This window comes from Saimiri boliviensis, chromosome 19, assembly GCF_048565385.1.
Source record: "Saimiri boliviensis isolate mSaiBol1 chromosome 19, mSaiBol1.pri, whole genome shotgun sequence".
Classification (NCBI taxonomy): domain Eukaryota; kingdom Metazoa; phylum Chordata; class Mammalia; order Primates; family Cebidae; genus Saimiri; species Saimiri boliviensis.
The window spans coordinates 40,022,011-40,047,907 of NC_133467.1; the positions used below are offsets into that span (position 1 = coordinate 40,022,011).

Genomic DNA, 25,897 nt, shown 5'->3' on the forward strand with positions numbered 1-25,897 from the left:
ACCAATCCAAATCCATGGATTTGGATGTAAGACATTTAAGCCATAGCCACCCATACCATGACTTACATGACTCCAAGTATAAAAGGAGCGCATATATCACAGCAAATCTAAATGTGTACCATTTTCTAATCTCCCTAGTCTCTCAAAAAGCTACTTCTGTGCTGCAGAGCTCTTGAGATCAAGGCTATATTTTTGTCGTTTATTCTTTTGGCCTGTTCCCTTAGAAATAACCCATATATTACAGAGAAAATTATGCAATAAAACCCCCATGAAATTAAACCCTAATAATTCACAGAAGCAAATTATTCAATGTTTTCTCCTCCATATCAAGGTCTTTATTGCTAGTTCACTGCAGCTCTACTATCTACTATATCCAGGTATAAACTGATTTTTAGAAAACATTGGCCTTTTCATTACTGACAGTCTATGATTTCAATATGTATTAAGAGTTGTAAGCTTACTAAAATATGTTAGTAATATCCAAGGTAACCTACATTCATCATGAAAATTGAGCCTTTCCATTCAAAGCAGAAACTATTGCTTTCAATGACTTAAGCCATTACAATAACTGGCCTTGGAAATAGAAATTTCCATTAACTTCTTACTGATAAATTCACTATTTATTTATTGGCTAGGGGCTATATATATTTATAAAAGTAAACTATAAACACTTGATATTAAAATCATTTATGTAGCCGGGCGCAGTGGCTCAAGCCTGTAATCCCAGCATTCTGGGAGGCTGAGGCGGGTGGATCATGAGGTCAGGAGATCGAGACCATCCTGGTCAACACAGTGAAACCCCGTCTCTACTAAAAATACAAAAAATTAGCTAGGCATGGTGGTGCGTGCCTGTAATCCCAGCTACTCAGGAGGCTGAGGCAGGAGAATTGCCTGAACCCAGGAGGCGGAGGTTGCGGTGAGCCGAGATCGCACCATTGCACTCCAGCCTGGGTAACAAGAGCGAAACTCCGTCTCAAAAAAAAAAAAAAAAAAAAATCATTTATGTATTGCAAAAATCAACTAAATTTTTTTTCCCACTTAGTGATTACCATAGCAACTCCCTTTTCATACAAGTTTCATTGATCAGGAAACCAGTGAGCAATTCTGTCCAAAATTTTACTGAATCTTTAATGCTAAGATACTGCTTAGCATGCTATTAGGTCACACAGAGATACCAACACTGACAACAGGTGGAAGAATCTAGCACAAAGCCTTTGCAGGGACACCTTTACCTTCTTTATTTTACATAAAAGGTGATTTGTTGAGGCTGGGTGTGGTGGCTTACGCCTGTAATCCCAGCATTTTGGGAGGCCAAGGCAGGTGGATCACTTGAGGTCAGGGGTTTAAAACCACCCTGGCCAACATGGTGAAACCCCGTCTCTACCAAAAATACAAAAAATAGCCAGGTGTGGTGGTCTGTGCCTGTAGTCTCAGCTATTCTGGAGGCTGAGGCAGGAGAATTTGCTTGAACCTGGGAGGCAGAGGTTGCAGTAAGCCAAGATCACGCCACTGCACTCCAGCCTGAGCGACAGAGCAAGACTCCATCTTCAAAAAAAAAAAAAAAAAAAGAAGGTGATTTGTCAGTAACTTGGATACTAATTATTTAAGGAACCTGCCCCCCCACTTTTTCTTTAACAGAAAATAAAAATTCATAGTCCTTTTTTTTTTTTTTTTTTTCTTTTGAGACAGGGTCTTGCCCTGTCGCCCAGGCTGGAATGCAATAGTGCCATCTCAGCTCACTACAACTTCTGCCTCCTGGGTTCAAGTGATTCTCATGCCTCAGCCTCCTGAGTAACTAGGATGACAGGTGCACGCCACCATACTCAACTCATTTTTGTATTTATTAGTAGAGACAAGATTTCACCATGTTGGCCAGGCTGGTCTCCCAATAGCACTATTAATTAGTTAAGTAAGTCTTTTTTTTTTCTTTTTTGAGACAGTCTTGCTCTGTTGCCCAGGCTGGAGTACAGTGGTGTGATCTTGGTTCACTGCAACTTTCGTCTCCTGGGTTCAAGCAATTCTCTACCTGAGCCTCCTGAGTAGGTGGGATTACAGGCTCATGCCACCACACCTGGCTAATTTTTATATTTTTAGTAGAGATGGGGTTTCGCCATCTTGGCCAGGCTGGTATTGATCTTCTGATCTCGTGATCCACCTGCCTCAGCCTCCCAAAGTGTTGGGATTACAGGCATAAGCCACTGTGCCCAGCTATTAGTCAATCACATCCAAAACATGCATTTTTGTATGTAATATGACTAACTTACAAAGACATATATAAAAATCTTTACTAATCTATCTTTCTATATTATAGTATTTATTTTGAGACAGGGTCTTGCTCTGTCACTCAGGGTGGAGTGCAGTGATGCAATCTTGGCTCACTATAGCCTCTACCTCCCGGACTCAAGCAATTCTCCCACCTCAGCCTCCCAAGTACCTGAGACCACAGGTGGCACCACTGTACCTGGCTATTTTTTTTGTATTTTTGATAGAGATGGAGTTTCACCACATTGTCCAGGCTGGTCTCAAACTCCTGAGTTCAAGCAATCTGCCCACCTCAGGTTCCCAAAGTGCTGAGATTACAGCCCTGAGCCACCATGCACAGCCCCCAACTTATTTTTAATTACTTTATTTATTTACTTATGTCCTTTTTTTTTTTTTTTTTGAGATGGAGTCTTGTTCTTGTTCCCCAGGCTGGAGTGTAGTGGTGTGATCTCAGCTCACTGCAACCTCCGCCTCCTGGGTTTAAATGATTCTCCTGCCTTAGCCTCCTGAGTACATAGCTGGGACTACAGGTGCCCACCACCACACCCAACTAATTTTTGTATTTTTAGTAGAGAGAGGGTTTCCCCATGTTGGCCAGGCTGGTCTCAAACTCCTGACCTCAGGTGATCTGCCCGCCTTCACCTCCCAAAGTGCTGGGATTACAGGGGTGAGCCACTGTGCCTGGCCCCCGACTTAATTTTTTAAATGGAGATATACATTTTATTTTAATCTGCTGATATTTCGAATTAAAGGGATGATGATACAATTCTTAGGCACTGGCCATGGGGCTACTCAGTGAGAAATATTAACTCTCAGAGGAATTACTTAAGGGTCAATTAATAATCTTTTAAATAGGCCTTTATTACTAAAGTAATTAAGGCCTATTTAAAAGATCATGATTAACAATAACATTAACAATAAATATTCATGAAAGAACTCATTTGGATCAAGAAGACAAAATGTTATATGGCTACCATCAAGTAATAAATAAGACCTTTTGAACCCTAAATTATTAAATATTATTTAGAGAATAATGCAGTATCAGGCATTCAGGTAATACTCAGGAAGGAAATGCATAGTGATTAAAGGCATGGGTTCTGGCTTCCAAAATTGGCTCCATCTCTTACTAGTCATGTTTACTTGAGTAAGTTCATCTCTCTGTACCTCAGTTTCCATATACAGAGTAGAGATAATAGTAGTACAAACTTCATGTGAGGAGTCAATGAGTTAATATATTTAAAGTACTTCCAGGACAGTGCCTAGCATATAGTATCTGCTCGCTCTCTCTCTCTCTCTCTCTCTCTCTCTCTCTCTCCATATATATATTTTAAAGACGGTGTCTTTCTCTGTTGCCCAGGCTGGAGTGCAGTGGCTCGATCTTGGTTCACTGCAACCCCCACCTCCCTGGTTCAAGGGATTCTCTAGTGTCAGCCTCCTGAGAAGCTGGGATTACAGGTATGTGCCACCATGCCTGGCTAAATTTTTGTATTTTTTAGTAGAGATGCGATTTCACCATGTTGGCCAGGCTGGTCTCGAATTCCTGACCTCAAGTGATCTGCCCACCTCAGCCTCCTAAAGTGCTGGGATGACAGGCATGGGATTCAGGCAAGAATGTTCTTTAGTAAGAAGAAAATTGGATTGAAGGAAAAGCCAGGAAGAAAGAAACAAAGCAGAGGGGAAAAGGGGGGGGGAATATGCCGGTAAATATAAATAAACATTAACTATTGAAAATAATGATTAATTTGGGAATTTTAAAAAGGTAAAACCAAAACACTGGACAATGATAGTGTACAAATTGGGAGGAAGTGATTAGAGTTAAAACATTTTAAGATTCTTGTATTATTTGTGAGCCTCCGTGGCTACTAAAACACAGTGCTCTTGTTTAATAACACTGGCACATGCCTATTAGATAGTCAGAGCATCAGTTTATACTTATCAAGCTTAATTTTGGTTCCCTTTTGTGCTGACCCTGGGCAATTCCTCTAACTTTCTAAAGAAGTGAGATATTCATTTAAAAGGATGTTTGTTGCCTAGGCTGGAGTGCTGTGGTGTGATCTTAGCTCACTACAACCTCCACCTCCCAGGTTCAAGCGACTTTCCTGCCTCAGCTTCCCGAGTAGCTGGGACTACAGGTGCCCACCACCATGCCCAGTTAATTGTTGTATTTTTAGTAGAGACGGGGTTTCACCGTGTTGGCCAGGCTGGTGTGGAACTCCTGACCTCAAATGATTCACCGACCTTGCCCTCCCAAAGTGCTGATATTACATGTGTGAGCCACCGCACCCGGCCTATTTCTTCTTTTGTTCAACAAATATCTTTTAAGAGGCCAGGCGCGGTGGCTCACGCCTATAATCCCAGCACTTTGGGAGGCCGAGGTGGGTGGATCACGAGGTCACGAGGTTGAGACCATCCTGGTCAACATGGTGAAACCCCGTCTCTACTAAAAATACAAAAACTAGCTGGGCATGGTGGCGTACGCCTGTAATCCCAGCTACTCGGAAGGCTGAGGCAGGAGAATTGCCTGAACCCAGGAGGCGGAGGTTGCGGTGAGCCGAGATCGCGCCATTGCACTCCAGCCTGGGTGACAAGAGTGAAACTCCGTCTCAAAAAAAAAAAAAAAAAAAAGTCTTTTAAGAACAGGTAAAACTAACCTACAGTGACAGAAGTCATACTAATGAATACTTAGCAGGGAATTGTGACGAGGGAGCATGAGGCACAAGACTTCTGGGGGTGCTGATAACGTGCTATTTCTTGATTACACTCAGTGGTCGTTTCATAGATAAATTCACTTTGCAATATTTTACTGTGCTGTTTATCATGTATACACTTTTCTGTACATAATGTATAAGTGCATGTATGTGGCATCATAGAGAGATACTTGGTCTCTTTGTCCCCATTCTTGGCACAGAGTTCCTAAGTCCCTAGGGATTTTCTAAGTACTGAGAGTGATGGGAGTGTCTTTTGTTTCAATGAGGTAACTCTTGGTGGGCCTCTAGGTAGCTTCAGGATGAGGGCTAGCGGCCTGAAAGGCCAAGCCTTAATAAGAAACTTTGAATTTTCAGCCCCATCCCTGAAGCTCCAGGGCAGGGGAAACAGCTGCAGCCTCAATCAATCGCTAGGGGCAAGTGATTTAATCAAGCATGCCCACATAATGAAACCTCCATAATGAAAACCCTTACCCAATAGGGTTCCAAGAGTTTCTGGGTTGGTGAACATATCGGAGTGCTGGGGTCGGGGTGGTGTTCCTGAAGTGGGGACTCCACACCCCACCCCTATACCTGGCCCTATGCATCTCTTCCATTTGACTGTTCCTGAGTTGTATCCTTTATAGTAACTGGCAAATGTAGTGAAGTATTTTCCTGAGTTGTGTAAGCTGTTTTAGTGAATTATCAAACCTGAGGAAGGGGTCATGGGAACCCCTGATTTACAGCCAGTCACTCAGAAATATGGGTGGTCTGGGACTTGTGACTGGCATTTGAAGTGGGGGTGGTCTTGTGGGATGAAACTCTTTTAACTTCGAGATGAGATGCTAGCTCTAGGTAGACACTGTTAGAATTGAAATGTTAGATATCCAGTTGGTGTCTGCAGAATTGTAGAAATGGTGTTGGGAAAGACATGATGTATTTGGCGTCAAGAAGAAATAAGCCCCTCACTGTAATATTTCTGTAGAAGTTATAAAAGGAAACCCCACAGAACAGTTTACACCAAAATAAAATTCTGATAGATTGTAAAGATATAATGTTAACTATGTATCCTAAAAATAATTTTTAAAATGCATATTAGTATTTATATAATCTTGGGTAGGAAAGAATTTTCTAGGCATGACACCAAAGGCAGAAATCACTGGTAGCTGTGACAATATAAAATTAAAATAATAACAACAAAACTTTATTTATTTATTTTTTTTTGAGACGGAGTTTCGCTCTTATTACCCAGGCTGGGGTGCAATGGCGCGATCTCGGCTCACCGCAACTCCGCCTCCTGAGTTCAGGCTATTCTCCTGCCTCAACCTCCTGAGTAGCTGGTATTACAGGCACGCGCCACCATGCCCAGCTAATTTTTTTTGTATTTTTTTGTAGAGACGGGGTTTCACCATGTTGACCAGTATGGTCTCGATCTCTTGACCTCGTGATCCACCCGCCTCAGCCTCCCAAAGTGCTGGGATTACAGGCTTGAGCCACCATGCCTGGCAACAAAACTTTTATACAACAAAACATTGTGAATAGTATAAAACAAAAATATAATTATATTTTTCTACATGGAAAAAGATTTGTAAAATATATAATAGACAAAAGGCTAATGACTTTATTTATACACATAAAAAATTTTAAAAATTATTAAGAAATAAAAGGAATACCCCAATTGTGAAATGGGCAAAGAACATGAACTAACAATTCACAAAAATATATATATAAATGGCCAGTGAGTTCTGGACACTAACAAAAAGGTTAGTAATTTGCCCAAGTTCACAAAAATAGTAAGAGGGAAATCAGGATTCAAACCCAAGAAATGATACTCTCCAATAAATATTTGTTTAATGAATGATTATATATTTAACACTAGAAAATGTTTACATCAGACTGCAAAATGTAAGTTAAAAGACAGGAAGTACGATGAGATCCCTTTCTGCCCACACACTCACATAAACATCTATACGGGCTTAGAAAAAAAGCTTTGACTAAAATGTAACAGTGGTTAGATTGTGGAAGGCTTTTTTCTCTTTGTACTTTCTGAATTAAAAATTCAGAATATGCGGCCGGGCGCGGTGGCTCAAGCCTGTAATCCCAGCACTTTGGGAGGCCGAGGCGGGTGAATCACGAGGTCGAGAGATCGAGACCATCGTGGTGAACATGGTGAAACCCCGTCTCTACTAAAAATACAAAACATTAGCTGGGCATGGTGGCACGTGCCTGTAATCCCAGCTACTCAGGAGGCTGAGGCTGAGGCAGGAGAATTTCTTGAACCCAGGAGGCGGAGGTTGTGGTGAGCCGAGATCGTGCCATTGCACTCCAGCCTGGGTAACAAGAGCGAAACTCCGTCTCAAAAAAAAAAAAAAAAAAAAAAAAAAAAAAAAAAAAAATTCAGAATATGCATATATGACTTCCACAATAAAGGAGAAAAGTTATATTAAAAACCAAATAATAACACAAAATAAAAAAGTATACAAATACTTTTAATGACTCCCAATAATCTATGCATACATGGCTCAATATGGATCTCTCAGGGTCCCTAATCTTTAGATTCAACAATCATGTCACAGTTCTCCAGTCTCTTCCTCTCCTACCTACCCTTTAGCTGTGAAATTAATGTTCCTAAAACACTGTGACTTTCTTGTAATCACTGCTTTCAATAATTCCCCATTTTCTATATAAAAAAGTAGGAATTCCTAAGTCTGGTGTTCAAGACCTTCCACAATTATGGCATTCAATCATCTTTTCACTTTATCACACACAATTTGCTGTTCTTTGTGTATGTATGTTGCCTACAGCTTTTATAACTTGTTCATGTGGTTAACTCTTACCTAGAATGTACTCTCACTCCATATGCCCATTTTCACCCAAGGCTCAGCTAATATACTATCTTCTATTTCTCTTAGTGACTCTGAGAATTCTTGCCTCTTTTATCTGCCTCTCGAGGCACTTACTTTCTTATTTTTAAATGTTCTTTCCTAATAGACAACGGCTTGAGGTAAGATCTTTGGATTATTCATCTTTGTATTCTTCTTACTGAATACTTACTGAGTGAATAAAGTTAATCAACAAAAGAGAAAAACTCACAGACTTCAATACCATTATGTTTAAGTATTTTCAAAGTGTAAGCCTCTGGTTATTAAGTAGGTCCAAGGGTTTCTCCTTTTTTGAACACAGGATATACAAATTGTTAACAGTGTGAGATGGTTCTTTCTTTCTAGGTCTCTGACCTAATAAAGAGATTTATGAATGTAACAAACGTAAGTACTATAGGTCCTTTGTCTCAAAAACTCTTAAATTATTCTGGGTGCTGCAAACACCAGAGCATTTCGGTCTACAGCAGTTTGGTTAGTACTGACCAAATTTTTCCAGCATATAGGGAATGTAAGCTTTATCCTCTGGGAAAGAGGACACAGTTGTAGAGTGAATATTCTCCTTTACCTTTTCGTGTTGTGCACTGTGGTGCCTCCCAGGACAATCCTCACTCCAGGAGTGGTGCGGTTCAGGTTATAAACTGTTAGAGCCTCTTCATAGGTGGCTCCTCCAATTACAAACACAATGATATCCTGAGGTCTGCAATAACGAAGAATGAGATATTATCAAAGGAGAAGAAAAAAAAAAGGACTGTGACTTATATACACAGAGTTTTAATTTCTAAATCTTCCCCTTTTTTTTTGGTGGAGGAAGCAGAATTAAAGCAGAATAGAATAAAAGGTTTAAAAAAAGTTTTAATTATCTGAAATTGGCAGGAAACAGAGCAGGAAATGCTGAATAGTGATTTGCTTTCTGTTTATGAGCGGATGTCTTATAATTTCTGTGCTGTGGATTTCAGAATAGCACAATAGTGTTTGCTGGAACCAAATGTAGAAATATTATTTTATATTCAAGAGGGTACGGAGTGCCTCACTGTGACATGGTATCAATACAGCAGTATTTCATGTTTGTATTAATACTACACATCTGCTTTCATTTATAGGCCCTTTGTCAAATACTACAGTGGTATTATAATGGCCTCTGTCCAAGGACCTCAAAGCATTTTTGAAAGAACTGGCATATTTGGATATCCCCAAAACATGGGAACTAGAAACATTTAGAATTTTGAATGTAAAAAAAGAATGAGACACAGAAATTAATGGTGCTTCTAGGAACTCCATCTTTTCTTAAAATATTTTTTTCTGAGTCTTTGGATAAACCAAGAAAAGGAAAGCATGGAAACAAACAAACAAACAAACGTGAGCGTAGCAGACGCCGGACATGTCAACACGTCAGCTCAGTCACTAGCTTCCCTTGGGTAGCACTGTGTTGTTTTAATCTGTTTCCTGTTTCAATCCTTATCAAAATGGCTTCATAACAAAAGTAAATGTTCCGGGCAGGGCGCGGTGGCTCAAGCCTGTAATCCCAGCACTTTGGGAGGCCGAGGCGGGTGGATCACGAGGTCAAGAGATCGAGACCATCCTGGTCAACATGGTGAAACCCCGTCTCTACTAAAAATACAAAAAATTAGCTGGGCGTGGTGGTGTGTGCCTGTCATCCCGGCTACTCAGGAGGCTGAGGCAGGAGAATTGCCTGAGCCCAGGAGGCGGAGGCTGCGGTGAGCCGAGATCGCGCCATTGCACTCCAGCCTGGGTAACAAGAGTGAAACTCCGCCTCAAAAAAAAAAAGTGAATGTTCCTCCTTATTAGCTCCTTCTGCAGATATTACCAAGACGGAGATCAAATTATTTTCAAAACTATTAATGTTTGTCCTGTTTTTCTTTTCTCATGCCATCAAAAGAAGATAAAATTAATTATCTTACCAGGCAAGTAATTTTGTTAAATCACTCATTGGACACTAAAACTACATCAAGCAGAAGCATTCATTTTGAATGTTATTGCACAAAACTAACCAGAAACATCTTTAATCAAGGAGTATACATGCTTCTGCATAAACCACACACACACACACAAAAAACCCAACCCTACCTTTCCTTCCTGTTTGTCTGTCTCTCTCTTTCTAAAATACCTTGAGGAATTAACTGAGAGAGTATTTGTTCTTGTGAGACTTCACTGAAACAGAATCAGCTATTTCGGGTATTTTTAAATGTTCAGATAGTCTCTAAATTGCAGAGATACCCCGATAAAAGTTACACAAGGGAGGGTATGGTGGCTCATGCCTGTATGTACTTTGGGAGGCCAAGGTGGGTGGATCACTTGAGGTCAGGAGTTCGAGACCATCCTGGCCAACATGGTGAAACTCTGTCTTTACTAAAAATACAAAAATTATCTAGGTGTAGTGGCAGGTGCCTGTAATCCCAGCTACTTGGGAGGCTGAGGCAGGAGAATCACTTGAACCCAGGAGGTGAAGGTTGCAGTGAGCCAAGATCATGCCACTGCACTCCAGCCTGGGTGACAGAGCCAGACTCCATCTATAGAAAAAAAATAAATAAACAGTCACACAACCTACCAATGATGAAGAGGTTGTTACGGTAGAGTGTCAATTATGATAAGGGTCCCCAGTTCCAGGCTGAGGACGAATACCAGTCTGCGGTCTGTTAGGAACTGGAGAGGGGCACAACAGGAGGTGAGCAGCGGGTATTAGGGCCTGAGCTCCACCTCCTCTCAGATCAGTGGAGGCATTAGATTCTTGCAGGAGTGCAAATCCTACTGTGAACTGTGCATGGGAGGGATCTAGGTGACTTGCTCCTTATGAAACTTAATGCCTAATGATCTGAGGCAGAAGTTTCATCTTACTTGACTTGTCAGCAACATCTGACTAAGCTGATCACTTGCTCCTTCTGGATATACCTTTTTCACTTGGTCTCCAGAAAATTACATACTTGTTTTTTTTTTTCCCCTTGCTACTTTTCAGTATCCTTTGATGTTCCCACTTCATCTCCATGACCTCTTAATGGTGGAATGCCCAGAGCCCAGCCACTGGCCCTCCTTTCTTCTCCATCTAAACTCCTTCCCTCCATCTGCTCCATTCAATATAGTGACCACTTGCCACTTATGGCTGTTTAAATTTAATCAAAACAAAATTAAATGTTTAATTCCTCAGAAGCACTAGCCACATTTCAAGTGAACAGCCATACTGGCAACTGGTTACCTTACTAGTTCGCGCAGAAACAGTATGTTTCCTTCCGAAAAAATCTCATCCAGTTTTTTGGTTGTAAATACATCTATCTGCTGATGGCTCCCAAATCTCCATCTCTAGCCCAGACCTTTCTTCTAAACTCCACACTTACATATCTGTCTACTTGACATTTCCACTTGATATTTAATCAATTTCTCAATTCAACACATTCAAATCCCCAATCTTCCCTAAGCCTGTTCTACCTACAGTTTTCCCTATCTTACCTGATAGTCACTTTAGCCTTCTAGTTGCTTGGGCCAAAAACTTTGGACTCATTCTAACTCTTCCTTTGGGACAGAAGTAAAGTTGAGGACATAGTGAGAGAAAGAGGAAGAAGTAAGCAGAAGCCAGCTCACAGAAAACCTCGAATCTCACAGGCCATGGGGGAATCAATGAAAGGTTTTCACAGGTTACCATGATCAAATCTGCATTTTTTTTTTTTTTTTTTTTTTTTTTTTTTTTGGAGACAGAGTCCCGCTCTGTCACCCAGACTGGAGTGTAGTGGCAATCTTGGCTCACTGCAACCTCCACCTCCTGGGTTCAAGCGATTCTCCTGCCTCAGCCTCCCAAGTAGCTGGAATTACAGACGCACGTCACCATACCTGGCTATTTTTTGTATTTTTAGTAAAGATGGGATTTTGCCCTACTGGCCAGGCTAGGGGTCTCAAACTCCTGACCTCATGTGATCTGCCCACCTTGGCCTCCCAAAGTGCTGAGATTACAGGTGTGAAGCACCATGCCCAGCCAAATTTCCTTCTTTTTTGAAGGATAGTTTTAGCAGCTGTGCAAGAATGAATTGGGTGTCACTGTTAGAAAAAGCTGGAGAATAAAAGGCCAGTGTAAGACTTCTGGGAAGATATGGTGAAAGCTAGAAGTAAAGACATCCCAGAAAGGGTGGAGAGGAGGTGCTAGATATCCAGTCACAAAAAAATACATATTCTTCAGTATTTGGTCAATGACTGAATGTGGAGGACAGATAGGGGTAAAGGAGTCCATAACTTTGTTTTCTGGTTTTAGTAACTAGGTGTAGTGGTTTCGGTTTGAGAAAAAGGACACTTAATGAGAATAAGACAAAAACATGTTATGTTTTAGATACTGTGGAATATTCTAATGGAGATGCCCACTAGACATCTGCGTATTCAGGTCTAGGGCTTTCCACGAGGATGTGATAGCTGAAGCCATGGGAATAGATGAGTTTTATCTAGGGAGAACATCTAGAATGGGAAGAGAACCAAAATAGATTTTTTTATTGAGTCCCTAACAACTACAAAACAAGTAAAAAGAGTAGCTAGCGCTAGCAACGAGAAGGACAGTTTCAGAAAGGTAGGAGGAGAATCAGAAGAGAGAGGTTGAGGGCCAGTTGAGTCTCAAGAAGAAAAGAACGGTTAATAGTGTGAAATGGAGCAGTGGGGAAAATAAGGTGGGGATCGAGAGTCCCCTGGATTTACTACTGTGATTCTGCAAGAAATGTTTTAGTGTGTTGTAGTGGTGTAAGGAGCCAGGCTACGTGGATTGAAGAGTTGAGAAACGGGACGGTGACTGTGGGCTTCTTTATCTAAGAAGCCTGGCTATGAAGGGGAGGGCAGAACTTAGAGGAAAATCTAGGACCAAAGGCTTTATATTTATTATTTGTTTAACAAAATAAAATGGAGTATGATTATAGCCTGTGGAAAATCAGTAGAGAAGCAAAAAGTAATGGAGGAATGGGGAGAAGAGAATGAGACAGCTAGCGAGTCAGAGAAAAAGAGAGAGCGTGTAAATAACAAAGGCTTCAGAAGAGCAGGTAGGAAGGTAAACCAGAGTAGTGGCATTCTGACTTTCTGACTGGTGTTAAGATGATACTTTAGTGTGGTTTTAATTTGTATTTCTCTGACGATCAGTAAAGTTGAGTATTTTTTTTAAGTGTTTTTGGCCACTTAGAATTCTTTTGAGAAATGTCTGTTTGTGTCCTTTGACCAGTTTTTAATGAGGTTGTTTTTTCTGATTGCATTCCTTGTAGGATGTGGTTTAGACCTTTGTTAGAGGCGTTACTTGTAGGTTGTCTGTTGATTCTATTGATCCTTTCTTTTGCTGTGCAGAAGCTTTTTAGTTTAATTAAGTCCTATTTGTCTATTTTTGTTTTTGTTGCATTTGCTTTCAGGATCTTTGTCATAAATTCTTTGCCTAGGCCAATATCCAGACGAGTTTTTCCTAGGTTTTCATCTGGGATTTTTATAGTTTTAGGTTTTACATTTAGATCTTAAATCCATCTTGAGTTAATTTTTGTATATGGTAAGAGATAGGGGTCCAATTTCATTTTTCTGCGTATGGCTGGCCAGTTTTCCCAGCATCATTTATCCAGTGGGGTGTCCTTTCCCCATTGTTATTTTTGTCAATGTTATTGAAGATCAGCTGGTTGCAGGTATGTGGTTTTTTTTCCTGGCTGCTTTATTCTGTTCCTTTGATCTGTGTGTCTGTTTTTGTACCAGTACCATGCTGTTTTAGTTACTATAGCCTAATAGTATAATTTGAAGTCAGGCAACGTGACTCTGGATTTGTTTTTTTTGCTTAGGAGCACCTTGGCTATTTAGGCTTTCTTCGGTTCCATATCAGCTTTAGGATTCTTTTTTCTAATGTGAAGAATGGATTCTTTAGGTTCCATATCAGCTTTAGAATTCTTTTTTCTAATTCTGTGAAGAATGATGTTGGTAACTTGATAGGAATTGTGTTGAATCTATAGACTGTGTTGGGTAATAGGATCATTTTTTAAAACAATATTGATTCTTCCAATCAATGAGCATGGGATGTTTTTCCATTTGTTTGTGTCAACTATGATTTCTTTCATCAGTGTTTCGTAGTTCTCCATGTAGAGATCTTTCGCTTCCTTTGTTAAATATATTCCTAAGTATTTTTTGTATGTGGCTATTGTAAGTGGGACTGAGCTCTTACTTTGATGCTCAGCTTGAATTTTATTGGTGTATAAAAATGTTACTGATTTTTGTATGTTGATTTTGTATCCTGAGACTTTAATGAAGTCACTTATCAGGTCTAGGAGTCTTCTAGAGAGATCGTTAGGGTTTTCTAAGTATACAATCCTATTGAAAGTGAACAGAGATAATTTGACTTATTCTTTTCCTATTTGGATGTCTTAGATTTCTTTCTATTGCCTGATTGCTCTGGCTAGGACTTTCAGTATGTTGATTAGAAGTGGTGAGAGTGAACATCCTTCTCTTGTTCCAGTTCTTAAGGGGAAACGCTTCCAACATTTCCCCATTCAGTATGATGTTAGCTTGGGTTTGTCATATATGGCTCTTACTATTTTGGTTTATTAAAAAGTCAAAAACAACAGATGTTGGCACGGATGTGGAGAAAAGGGAAGGCTCATATACTGTTGGTGGGAATGTAAATTAGTTCAACCTCTGTGGAAAACATTATGGAGCTAGCTCAAATAGAACTAGCTCCAGGCCGGGCGCGGTGGCTCAAGCCTGTAATCCCAGCACTTTGGGAGGCCGAGGCGGGTGGATCACGAGGTCGAAAGATCGAGACCATCCTGGTCAACATGGTGAAACCCCGTCTGTACTAAAAATACAATAAAACTAGCTGGGCATGGTGGCGCGTGCCTGTAATCCCAGCTACTTAGGCTGAGGCAGGAGAATTGCCTGAGACCAGGAGGCGGAGGTTGTGGTGAGCCGAGATCGTGCCATTGCACTCCAGTCTGGGTAACAAGAGCGAAACTCCGTCTCAAAAAAAAAGAAAAAAAAAAAAAAAAAAAAAAAAAAAAGAACTAGCTCCAAACTCATAATGGAGCTAGAACTACAAAAAGAACTAGTGATAAGCCACAGGAAAGGCAGTGAATGCACAGGGTATGTCCTCGCTCATGTCCCCACTTCTTCCTTAAAAACAACAATAACAAAAAGGCTGGGCCTGGTGGCTTATGCCTATAATCCCAGCACTTTGGGCGGCCAAGGCAGGTGGATTGCTTGAGCCAAGGAGCTTGGGATCAACCTGGGCAACATTGTAAGACCTTGACTCTACAAAAAAATTTTTTTTAATTAGCCCGGTGTGGTGGTGTGCACCTGTAGTCTCAGCTACTCAGCAAGGCAGGGGGCAGGGAGGGGGCACTGAGATGGGAGGATTACTTGAGCCTGGGGAGTCAAGGCTGCAGTGAGCTGTGACTGTGCCACTGCACTCAATCCAGCCTGGGCAAGAGAATGAGATGGTGTCTCAAAAAAGAAAAAAGAAAAAACAAAAACAACTTACCATTTGACCCAGAAATCCCACTACTGGGTATCTACCCAAAGGAAAGGAAATCATTATATGAAAAAGACATGTGCACTTATGTTTATCCCAGCACTATATACAAATAGCAAAGCCATGGAACCAACCTAAGTATCTACCAACAGTGGAGTGGATAAAGAAAATGTGGTATATCTACACCATGGAAAACTAAGCAGGCATAAAAAAGCATGAAATCATGTCCTTTGCCGCAACATGGATGAAGCAAGAGGCCATTATCCTAAGTGAAATAACTCTCAAGCAGAAAAATCAAATACAGCATGTTCTCACTTATACATGGGAGTTTAACATGGCAGGTACACATGGACGTAAGGATGGAGAGAAGAGACTATGTGGACTCCAAAAGAGGGGAGGCAGGAAGGGAGATGAGGACTGAAAAACTACCTAGATAGTTACAACATTGATCAAACTATTGGTAGAATGCCTTCTGGCTTCTGGTCAGTGTCGTAACTGTCTGGGTGATAGTTACAGACTATGTAAAAAGCAAGAAGATAAGAGGCAGTTAAAGTGTTCCGAAACAATAAAAGGACATTATATTCACCCCAAAAAAAGAAAAATGTAGGAAAATGACATATATATTTACTCAAGATAAACTGCATAATGGATTATTCAAACAAATAAATTTACTTAAGTGAATAAATGAATTGCATAGAATATTTTATTAAGAAGAAGAGAGAGAAACTTTCCCTTGCAGGGGTACAGTGACCACCTTGGTGACTAATGAGAAGAATCAGACAGTTAACACTTTTGTTTTGAGCTCCTGATCTGATAAGTCAATTTAAATAGCCGTTGAGCAGACAAATGAAAGCATCATGGAAAATGATGTTGCTTCTCCATAGCTATCCTCTGACCATCACCTATCTGCAGAATATATCTGTCTCTTATAGAAAAGAAAGGCAAGAACTGGGAAGGAATAAACTCAAGTGGGCTTTTAGCATAGCAAGAGAACACTGTCCTTCAGTCTGATCATTTCAGGGTGGCAGGATATTTTTGTACTACTGGAGAGGAAAGAAAATGTCATAGATGGTAAACTGTGGGTGTCGGGTTATATAAATGTAAGGACAAAACCTAGATACATGGATAGGCTCTTAGAGTTTGGCTCAATTGTATATCTCACAAAGATGACTATGTCACATTCGGTTATGAAAACATTAATAAATGTTTTCCTGAGCCTCCTACTACTTATTGAAGCTGGCTGAAGGAAGAACATCTATGAAAAAAATGTTTAAATACCAGTGACATTTTTCCTTTTCATTCCTTTCCCAGTGAATTTTAAAAGTAGATGCTCTGAGAAGGCCAATGGGAAAACTTATAGCAAATCTTTTTCATGTGATGGTTGAAGCTAAGTGGAATACACAAGTTCAATTCTTTGTGTGCATCTTCCTGTGCTCTGTAATTCACCATGGCAACCAAAGCATTAATTAACGCAGACAGCAAACATTAGAAAACAGCAGCTAGCTCATGCTGTATAGAGATATACAAGGATAACCAAGGATCATATCTTATTCTGTTAAAAAATTAAAATATTAACATATAGGATTTCTGGAAATATTTGTTTTTTAAAATTTTTATCTTAGGTTTGGGGGTATATGTGAAGGTTTGTTACATAAACATGTGTCATGGGGGTTTGTCTGTCGTACATATTATTACATCACCCAGTCATGAAGCTCAGTACCCAATAGTTACCTTTTCTGTTCCCCTCCCTCCTTTCAACCTCCTTGCTCAAGTAGCCCCCAGTGTCTGCTGTTTCCTTGTGTTCCTGAGTTATTATCATTTAGCTCCCACTTATAAGTAAGAACATGCAGTATTTAGTTTTCTCTTTTCATGTTAGTTTGCTAAGGGTGATGGCCTCCAGATCCATCCATGTTCTCACAAAAGGCATAATCCCATTCTTTTTTATGGCTGCCTAATATTCCACGGTGTGTAAGTACATTTTCTTTATCCAGTCTGTCATTGGTGGGCATTTAGGTTGATTCCATGTCTTAGATTGTGAACACTGCTGTAATGAACACTCACGTGCATGTCCTTTTTTTTTTTTTTTTTTTTTTTTGAGATTGAGTTTTGATTGTTGCCCAGGCTAGAGTGCAATGGCACAATCTTGGCTCACCACAATCTGTGCCTCCTGGGTTTAAGCAGTTCTCCTGCCTCAGCCTCCCAAGTAGGTGTGTACCAACATGTAGACTAATTTTGTATTTTTAGTAGAGATGAGGTTTCACTATGTTTTTTTTTTTTTTTTTTTTTTTTTTTTTTTTTTTTGAGACAGAGTCTCACTCTGTTGCCCAGGCTGGAGTGCAGTGGCATGGCCTTGGCTCATTCTGCCTCCTGGATTCAAGCAATTTTCCTGCCTCAGCCTCCCGAGTAGCTGGGATTACAGGCTCCCATCACCACACCCAGCTAATTTCTGTATTTTTTAGTAAAAATGAGGTTTCACCATGTTGGCCAGGCTGGTCTCAAACTTCTGACCTCAGGTGATCCACCTGCCTTGGCCTCCCAAAGTGCTGGGATTACAGGTGTGAGCCACCACACCCAGCCACATGTATCTTATGGTAAAATGAGTTATATTCCTCTGGATATATACCCAGTAATGGGATTACTGGGTCAAATGGTAGTTCTGCTTTTAGCTATCTGAGGAATTGCCATACTGCTTTCTACAGCGGTTGAACTAATTTACATTCCCACCAACAGTGTATAAGGGTTCCCTTTTCTCTGCAACCTCGCCAGGATCTGTTATTTTTTGACGTTTTTTGCCCCCTCAAGATGGAGTCTTGCTCTGTTGCTCAGAGCTGGAGTGCAATGGCACAATCTCATCCTACTGCAACCTCCATCTCCTGGGATCAAGCAATTCTTCTGCCTCAGCCTCCTGGGTAGCTGGGATTATAGGCATGCACCACCATGCTCAGCTAATTTTTGTATTTTTAATAGAAAAGGGGTTTCACCATGTTGGCCAGGCTGGTCTCGAACTTCTGACCTCATGATCCACCCGCCTTGGCCTCCCAAAGTGCTGGGATAACAGGTGCAAGCCACCACACCCAGCCTATTTTTTGACTTTTTAATAATAGCCATTCTGACTGGTGTGAGATGGCATCTCACTGTGGTTTTGATTTGCATTTCTCTTATGATCAGTGATACTGAGTTTTTTTTTCCATATGCTTGTTGGCTGCATGTATGTCTTCTTTGAGAAGTATTTGCTCATGTCCTTTGGCCACATTTTTTTTTTTTTAAGACAGGATTTTGTTCCTGTTGCCTAGGCTAGCATATAATGGCACGATCTTAGCTCACTGCAACCTCCACCTCCCATGTTCAAGTGATTCTCGTGCCTCAGCCTCCTGAGTAGCTGGGATTATAGGTGCCGACCACCACTCCTAAGTTTTGGTATTTTTAGTAGACATGGGGTTTTACCATGATGGCCAGGATGTTCTCGAACTCCTGAACTTAGGTGATCTACCTACCTCAGCCTCCCACTTTTTAATGGGGTTGTTTTTCTCTTGTAAATTTGTTTAAGTTCTTTATAGATGCTGAATATTAGACCTTTGTCAGATGTATAGTTTGCAAATATTTTCTCCTATTCTGTAGATTGTCTGTTTACTCTGTTGATAGTTTCTTTTGCTGTGCACTAGCTTTTAAGTTTAATTAGATCCCATTTGTCAATTTTTGCTTTTGTTGTAATTGCTTTTGACATCTTTGTCATAAAATCTTTGCCTGTTCCTAGGTCCAGAATGGTATTACCTAAGTTGTCTTCCAGGGTTTTTATAGTTTTAGGTTTTACATTTGTCTTTAATCCATCTTGAGTTGATTTTTGTATATGATGTAAGGAAGGGGCCCAGCTTCAGTCTTCTGCCTATGGCTAGCCAGTTATCCCAGCATCATTTATTGAATGAGTCTTTTCCCCACTGCTTGTCAAAGATCAGATGGTTGTAGATGTGTGGCCGTATTTCTGGGCTCTCTATTCTATTCCATTAGACTATGTGCCTGTTTTTGTACCCGTACCATGCTGTTTTGGTCACTGTAGCCTTGTAGTTAGTTTGAAGTTGGGTAATGTGATTCTCCCAGCTTTGTTCTTTTTGCTTAGGATTGCCTTGGCTATTGGGGCTCTTTTTTTTGTTCCACATTAATTTTAAAATAATTTTTTTCTGTACAGCCATACTACTCTGAATACACCCGAGATCTTGTCTGATCTCGGAAGCTAAGCAGGGTCGGGTCTGGTTAGTACTTGGATGGGAGACCACCTGAGAATACCACGTGCCATAGGCTATTAAAAATAAAATAGCCGGGCGTGGTGGCTCAAGCCTGTAATCCCAGCACTTTGGCAGGCCGAGGCGGGTGGATCACGAGGTCAAGAGATCGAGACCATTCTGGTCAACATGCTGAAACCCCGTCTCTACTAAAAATACAAAAAATTCAGCTGGGCATGGTGGTGCGTGCCTGTAATCCCAGCTACTCAGGAGGCTGAGGCAGAAGAATTGCCTGAACCCAGGAGGTGGAGGTTGCGGTGAGCCGAGATCGCGTCATTGCACTCCAGCCTGGGTAACAAGAGCGAAACTCCATCTCAAAAAATAAAATAAAATAAAATAAAATAGGGCCGGAAGCGGTGGCTCACACCTGTAATCCCAGCACTTTGTGAGGCCGAGGCGGGTGGATCATGAGATCAAGAGATCGAGACCATACTGGTCAACATGGTGAAACCCCGTCTCTACTAAAAATACAAAACATTAGCTGGGCATGGTGGCGCGTGCCTATAATCCTAGCTACTCAGGAGGCTGAGGCAGGAGAGTTGCCTGAACCCAAGAGGCAGAGGTTGTGGTAAGCTGAGATCGCACCATTGCACTCCAGCCTGGGTAACAAGAGTGAAACTCCACCTCAAAAAAACAAACAAACAAACAAAATAAATAAATAAAATGAAATAAAGAAAAATAAAATAAAATAATCTTTTTCTAGTTCTGTGAAGAATGTCATTGGTAGTCAGATAGAAATAGCATTGAATCTGTAAATTGCTTTGGGTAGTACAGTCATTTTAATGATATTGACTCTTCCTATCCATGAGCATGGGATGCTTTTCCATTTGTTGTGGCTTCTCTGATTTCCTTGAACAGTGTTTTGTAATTCGCACTGTAGAGATCTTTCACTTCCCTGGTTAGCTGTATTCCTAGGCAATTTATTTTTTTGGTGGCAGTTGTGAATAGGATTGCCTTTCTGATTTGGCTTTCAGCTTGATTGTTGTTGCTGTATAGGAATGCTAGTGATTTTTGTACACTGATTTTGTATCCTGCAACTATGCTGAAGTTGTTTATCAGCTGAAGGAGCTTTTGGGCTGAGACTATGGGGTTTTCTAGATACAGAATCATGTTTTCTGCAAAGAGGTAGTCTGACTTCCTGTCTTCCTATTTGGATGCTCTTCATTTATTTATCTTGCCTAACTGCTGTGGCTAGGACTTCCAATACTCTGTTGAACAGAAGTAGTAAGAGAGGGCATCCTTGTCTTGTGCCGGTTTTCAAGGGGAATGCTTTTAGCTTTGCCCATTCAGTATGATGTTGGCTGTTGGTTTGTCATAGACTTCAATACGAAGTTTGTTGAGAGGTGTTTTTTTTGTTTTGTTTCGTTTTGTTTTTGTTTTTGACAGAGTCTTCTGTCACCCAGGCTGGAGTACAGTGGTGTGATCTTGGCTTACTACAACCTCTGTCTCCTGGGTTCAAGTGATTCTCCTGCCCCAGCCTTCCGAGTAGCTGAGACTACAGGTGCCCACCACTATGCCTGGCTAATTTTTGTATGTTTTTAGTAAAGATGGGGTTTCACTGTGTTGGCCAGGCTGGTCTTGAACTCTTGACCTTGTGATCTGCCTGCCTTGGCCTCCCAAAGTACTGGGATTACAGGCATGAGCCACAATGCCCAGATTTGTTGAGAGCTTTTAACATTATTTCTATATGTTGTTAAGTTAGGCGGAAACACAAACTTTCAAAACGCAACATTTTATCTATTTTGTGGAGAATTATATTTATGGCTAAAATTGTAATTTTTGAATATACTTACAAATGATACAGTTCTTACTAGCATTTACTACAGGAAAACAGGCCAATGAAAAAGGACTGCTGCTTTACAGAAACAAAAAATAAGTTGTAGCAACAAGATTCTATTACATTTGTGTAAAAGTGAAAAGTACTTCCTTTTTGAGGCCGGGCGCGGTGGCTCAGGCCTGTAATCCCAGCACTTTGGGAGGCTGAGGCGGGTGGATCACGAGGTTGAGAGACCGAGACCATCCTGGTCAACATGGTGAAACCCCGTCTCTACTAAAAATACAAAAAACTAACTGGGCGTGGTGGCACGTGCCTGTAATCCCAGCTACTCAGGAGGCTGAGGCAGGAGAATTGCCTGAGCCCAGGAGGCGGAGGTTGCAGTGAGCCAAGATCGCGCCATTGCACTCCAGCCTGGGTAACAAGAGCGAAACTCCGTCTCAAAAAAAAAAAAAAAAAAGAAAAGAAAAGAAAAGAAAAGTACTTCCTTTTTGAACTGACTGATTCTGGAATGCATGATCATATAGCTCCATTTCCTCACCAAATGAAAAAGTTGCTTGCCTTTATCAGAGACAAGAGGCAATTCTAGAGTGAGGAAAAAAATTAGCTTGAAAAATAGGATATGCAAGAATCCCATCTGCAGAATGATCAAATCCAATTTGTGGATATAGCTATACTGCCAAAGAGCTTAAACAGTAATTTAATAGCTAAGGGCTAAAAAAATTTCCGCCAGTGTTCTGGTTTTGCAAAGTTGTGTTCTTGCCACATTTCCTTTGATACTTTCTATTATTACAACAACAATAAAACCTAGAATTTCTATTATGATGAGACAAATAACAGTAAATATCACTATAATCAAGGACGCTTGTCAATATGATGATACAGGGCCAAGAAAGTGGCTAGCGCTGATAGTGTGGCCAAGTCAATGCAGAGCCGGAATGTTTTATAGAATTATTTATGAATTTCAAAAATCTAAATTTTCTATAGCATCAATTAAATTTATTCTCTGGTTTAAATTTTCCAACTATAAATATTGGCATATCAACTAAAAGAGATGCCTACAGAATTTATCAAACATCTATTGAACAACTACTATTTGTAAATCACTGTGTTAAATGTTGTGAAAACCCCAAGGATTAACAGAACATAATACTCATTTCAAGATTACAATACCTAATACAATAACTAATGGAAAGAATAGATAAGTATATAACTAATTGCTGTCTCAGTATCTAGAGGTAACAACTATTAATAAGTTCTTGATTATTCTTTCAGAAACAGTTACTGTAGGCAGGGCATGGTGGCTCATGCTGGTAATCCTAGCACTTTGGGAGGCTGAGGCAGGCAGATTGCTTGAGCTCAGGAGTTTGAGACCAGCAACATGGCAAAACCTCGTTTCTATGAAAATACAAAAATTAGCTAGGTACTGTGGCATATGCCCATAGTCCCAGCTACTCAGAAAGCTGAGGTGGGTGGCTTGAGAGGTAGAGGCTGTAGTGAGCTGAGATCATGCCACTGCTCTCCAGTCTGGGTGACAGAGCCAGACCCTGTCTTAAAAAAAAAAAAAAAGTTAACTGTATTTATACATATATGTGCTCGTAAAAATATGTTATATATATTATATACATGTGTTTATATATTCAAGCACATATTTATATACATGTATACATTTTTGTTTTGTTTTGTTTTGTCTTTGAGACGGAGTCTTGCTCTGTCGCCCAGGGTGGAGTGTGATGGCACAATCTCAGCTCACTGAAACCTCCACCTTCTGAGTTCAAGCAATTCTCCTGCCTCAGCCTTCTGAGTAGCTGGGGCTACAGATGTGAGCCACCCTGCCTGGCTAATTTTTGTATTTTTAGTAGAGACAGGGTTTCACCATGTTGGCCAGGCTGGTCTCGAATTCCTGACCTCAAGTGATCCACCCACCTCAGCCTCCCAAAGTGCTGAGATTACAGGCATGAGCCACCGCACCCAGGTGGGTTTTTTTTTTACGCAAAAGAAATGTTATAATATCCTACTTTTCTATCCAATGTATCTTAGAAAGTTTCGCATAACACCCATGAAGACTTATGTCATTAAAAAAAGAATACGTATTATATCGTAATTTAGGTAACCAGCCCTCTATTGATAGAGATTTAGCTTGTTCCTAGTTTTTTGCTATTACTTCAGTGAATATCCTTGCTTCAGTATCTTTGTGTACTTGCACAGGAATATCTATAGAGTAAGCTTTTAGAAGTGGAATTGGTAAATAAAAGCGTTTTCAAGTCCTCTGCAGTACTCCTATTGTTAGGCATGGCCAGGAGGTGGTATAGATATTTTCTGTGATACCCACTGTAGTTTTGTAACCGTTTCTTTGCCTTCTTCCTTCAAAATTTCCACCGTTTTAGAAGCTCATAATGTAGTCGCACTGTTTTCTCCTGACCTCCTTTCCTGGTCACTTTTATTCCCTGAAGACTTTAGCTCTGGCTTACTTGTCCTCCTTTTTCTCCTTCTCTTTTCAAAATTTTCAGTGACTTTAACATCACTGTGGATTATTCATCTAACATCCTGGTCTCTTTACCAATCCTCATCTTTTCTTCTACTCACTACAACCGCCCACATCCACGATTACAACCTAAACTTTTTCATTACGAGTATCTGTACCCCCTACGAAATCTTGAATTCAAAATATCTTTCTCCACTAACTACCTCTCAACTTTGAATTTACCTACACTAATACTCTTCTGTAATCATCCTTTGGCCTCATCAAATCTCCAATTCATTCACCAATACCTTTCTCATGATCTAATACTCTCCTCTGGTTTCCATTTCCCCAAATCCTAGTTGGACCCAACTATCTGCCTTTTCCACATTTAATCTGGAGCAGCTCAAAGTTTCCAGAGGAAAACCACACAACTAGGCTCACTGGCTATATTTTAAATTAATGACCACAAAACTCTCTAGGCATTCAACCTTGCCTAGAACTCCTACTTACATTTCCCTAATAAACCTGATTCCTAGCCTATGAGATGAAAGTTTCACAATGTTTTTTTCTTTATACCCCTTACGTTAGCTAAGTTGGCACCATATTTTACTGAGAAAAATCAGACATGATGACCCCATGTTGTCACCATCAACACTGCAAACCTATTGTATCTACACATACTGCTTTCTTTCCTGTTAAAATGAAAGAACCCCTGCGCCTATCACGGGCAATCCCTCTATTCTCTGGATTCCTTAAGGACTTCACGTCCTCAGCTCTTTCTCTTTTGCATTACCTATAACCTCTTCTTTACTGGATAAGTCTCACTGGATTATACATATTCTCTAGAATCTCTTTCTCTTGAGCCCACAATCTCTTCTAACCACTCAATTTCTCTTCCTCCTTTATGCAAAATTTCTTAAAAAGTGTTATATACATTTGCTGTCTTTATTGTATCTTATATCCTGTTAACCCCTCTAATTTGGCTTCCAACCTCACTGAAACCAGGGAAGAATATCATCAAAGACCTTCGTGTTGCCAAATCAGATGCATCCTGTACTTTCTTCACCTTCTTTACCTCTCAGAGTTTGGACACAGTTTATTACTTGTTCGTGATGACACCATGCTTTGCTAGTTTTTCTCCTACCTTTCTGCTTCCTCCTCAGTCTCCACTGCTGACTCCTTATTCTCTACTCAATGCTTAGTCCTGGGCTCTCTTCTTTTCTCTTTTCTATGCTTTCTTTTTAAGTTATCCTATGTAGTTCCATAGTTTTAATATTACTATTATTTTTGCCAACTCTGAATATGTGACATTTCTACTTGTTAACTAATAGGCATCTCCAACTGAACAACAAAACTCTACTTCTCCTCAAAGCCTGAGAGTTATTCTTGACTTCCCTCTTACCCTTGTTCCGTAAATCCGTGCCATTAAAGAAGTCTATTGATTCTGGCTTCTCTCTCAGCCTCCTACCCAAACCACTGGCATTTCTCACCTGGACTACTGCAGTCATCTCCTCAGTAGGCTCTCTGCTTTTATTTTTGCCTTCAATAATCATTCTCACCAAAATGATCTTTTAAAACACAATTAAGTTCATGTTACTTATATGCTTAACTCTCCAATGGCTTCCTATGATATTAAAAAAAATCTCTTTGCTAGGGTCTTTGAGGCCTGATGTGTTCCAACCCTGCCTATCTCAACCTCGTATTTCCTCCTTATTCACTATGCTCCAGCCAAGCAGGGCTTCCTTCTGTTCCATGAACTTGCTAAATTCTCCCTTTCTTTAAGGCCTTTGCTCTGGTATTTCCCTCTGCTTTGGATGTTTTTTTCTCCTAATCATCATGTGATTGATCCTTTATTTATTTATTTAATTTTATTATTATTTTTTTGAGACAGAGTTTCGCTCTTGTTACCCAGGCTGGAGTGCAATGGCGCGATCTCGGCTCACTGCAACCTCCGCCTCCTGGGTTCAGGCAATTCTCCTGCCTCAACCTCCTGAGTAGCTGGGATTACAGGCACGCACCACCATGCCCAGCTCATGTTTTGTATTTTTAGTAGAGACAGAGTTTCACCATGTTGACCAGGATGGTCTCA

At 40.4% G+C, this 25,897-nt stretch overlaps 1 protein-coding gene and 1 pseudogene across 3 annotated transcripts in view; one reads left to right on the top strand and one right to left on the bottom strand.

The window, feature by feature from the left end:
• The window catches only part of VPS45 (vacuolar protein sorting 45 homolog), an 85,681-nt gene that overhangs the window by 27,194 nt on the left and 32,590 nt on the right, over positions 1-25,897 (bottom strand). For all 3 annotated transcript variants that reach the window (XM_074389687.1, XM_074389686.1, XM_003941976.4), the window contains one exon: positions 8,394-8,525. In XM_074389687.1, coding sequence (XP_074245788.1) covers positions 8,394-8,525 — 132 coding nt within the window. The remainder of the gene's footprint in view (positions 1-8,393; positions 8,526-25,897) is intronic.
• On the top strand, positions 19,469-19,589 carry LOC120360306 (5S ribosomal RNA; annotated as a pseudogene).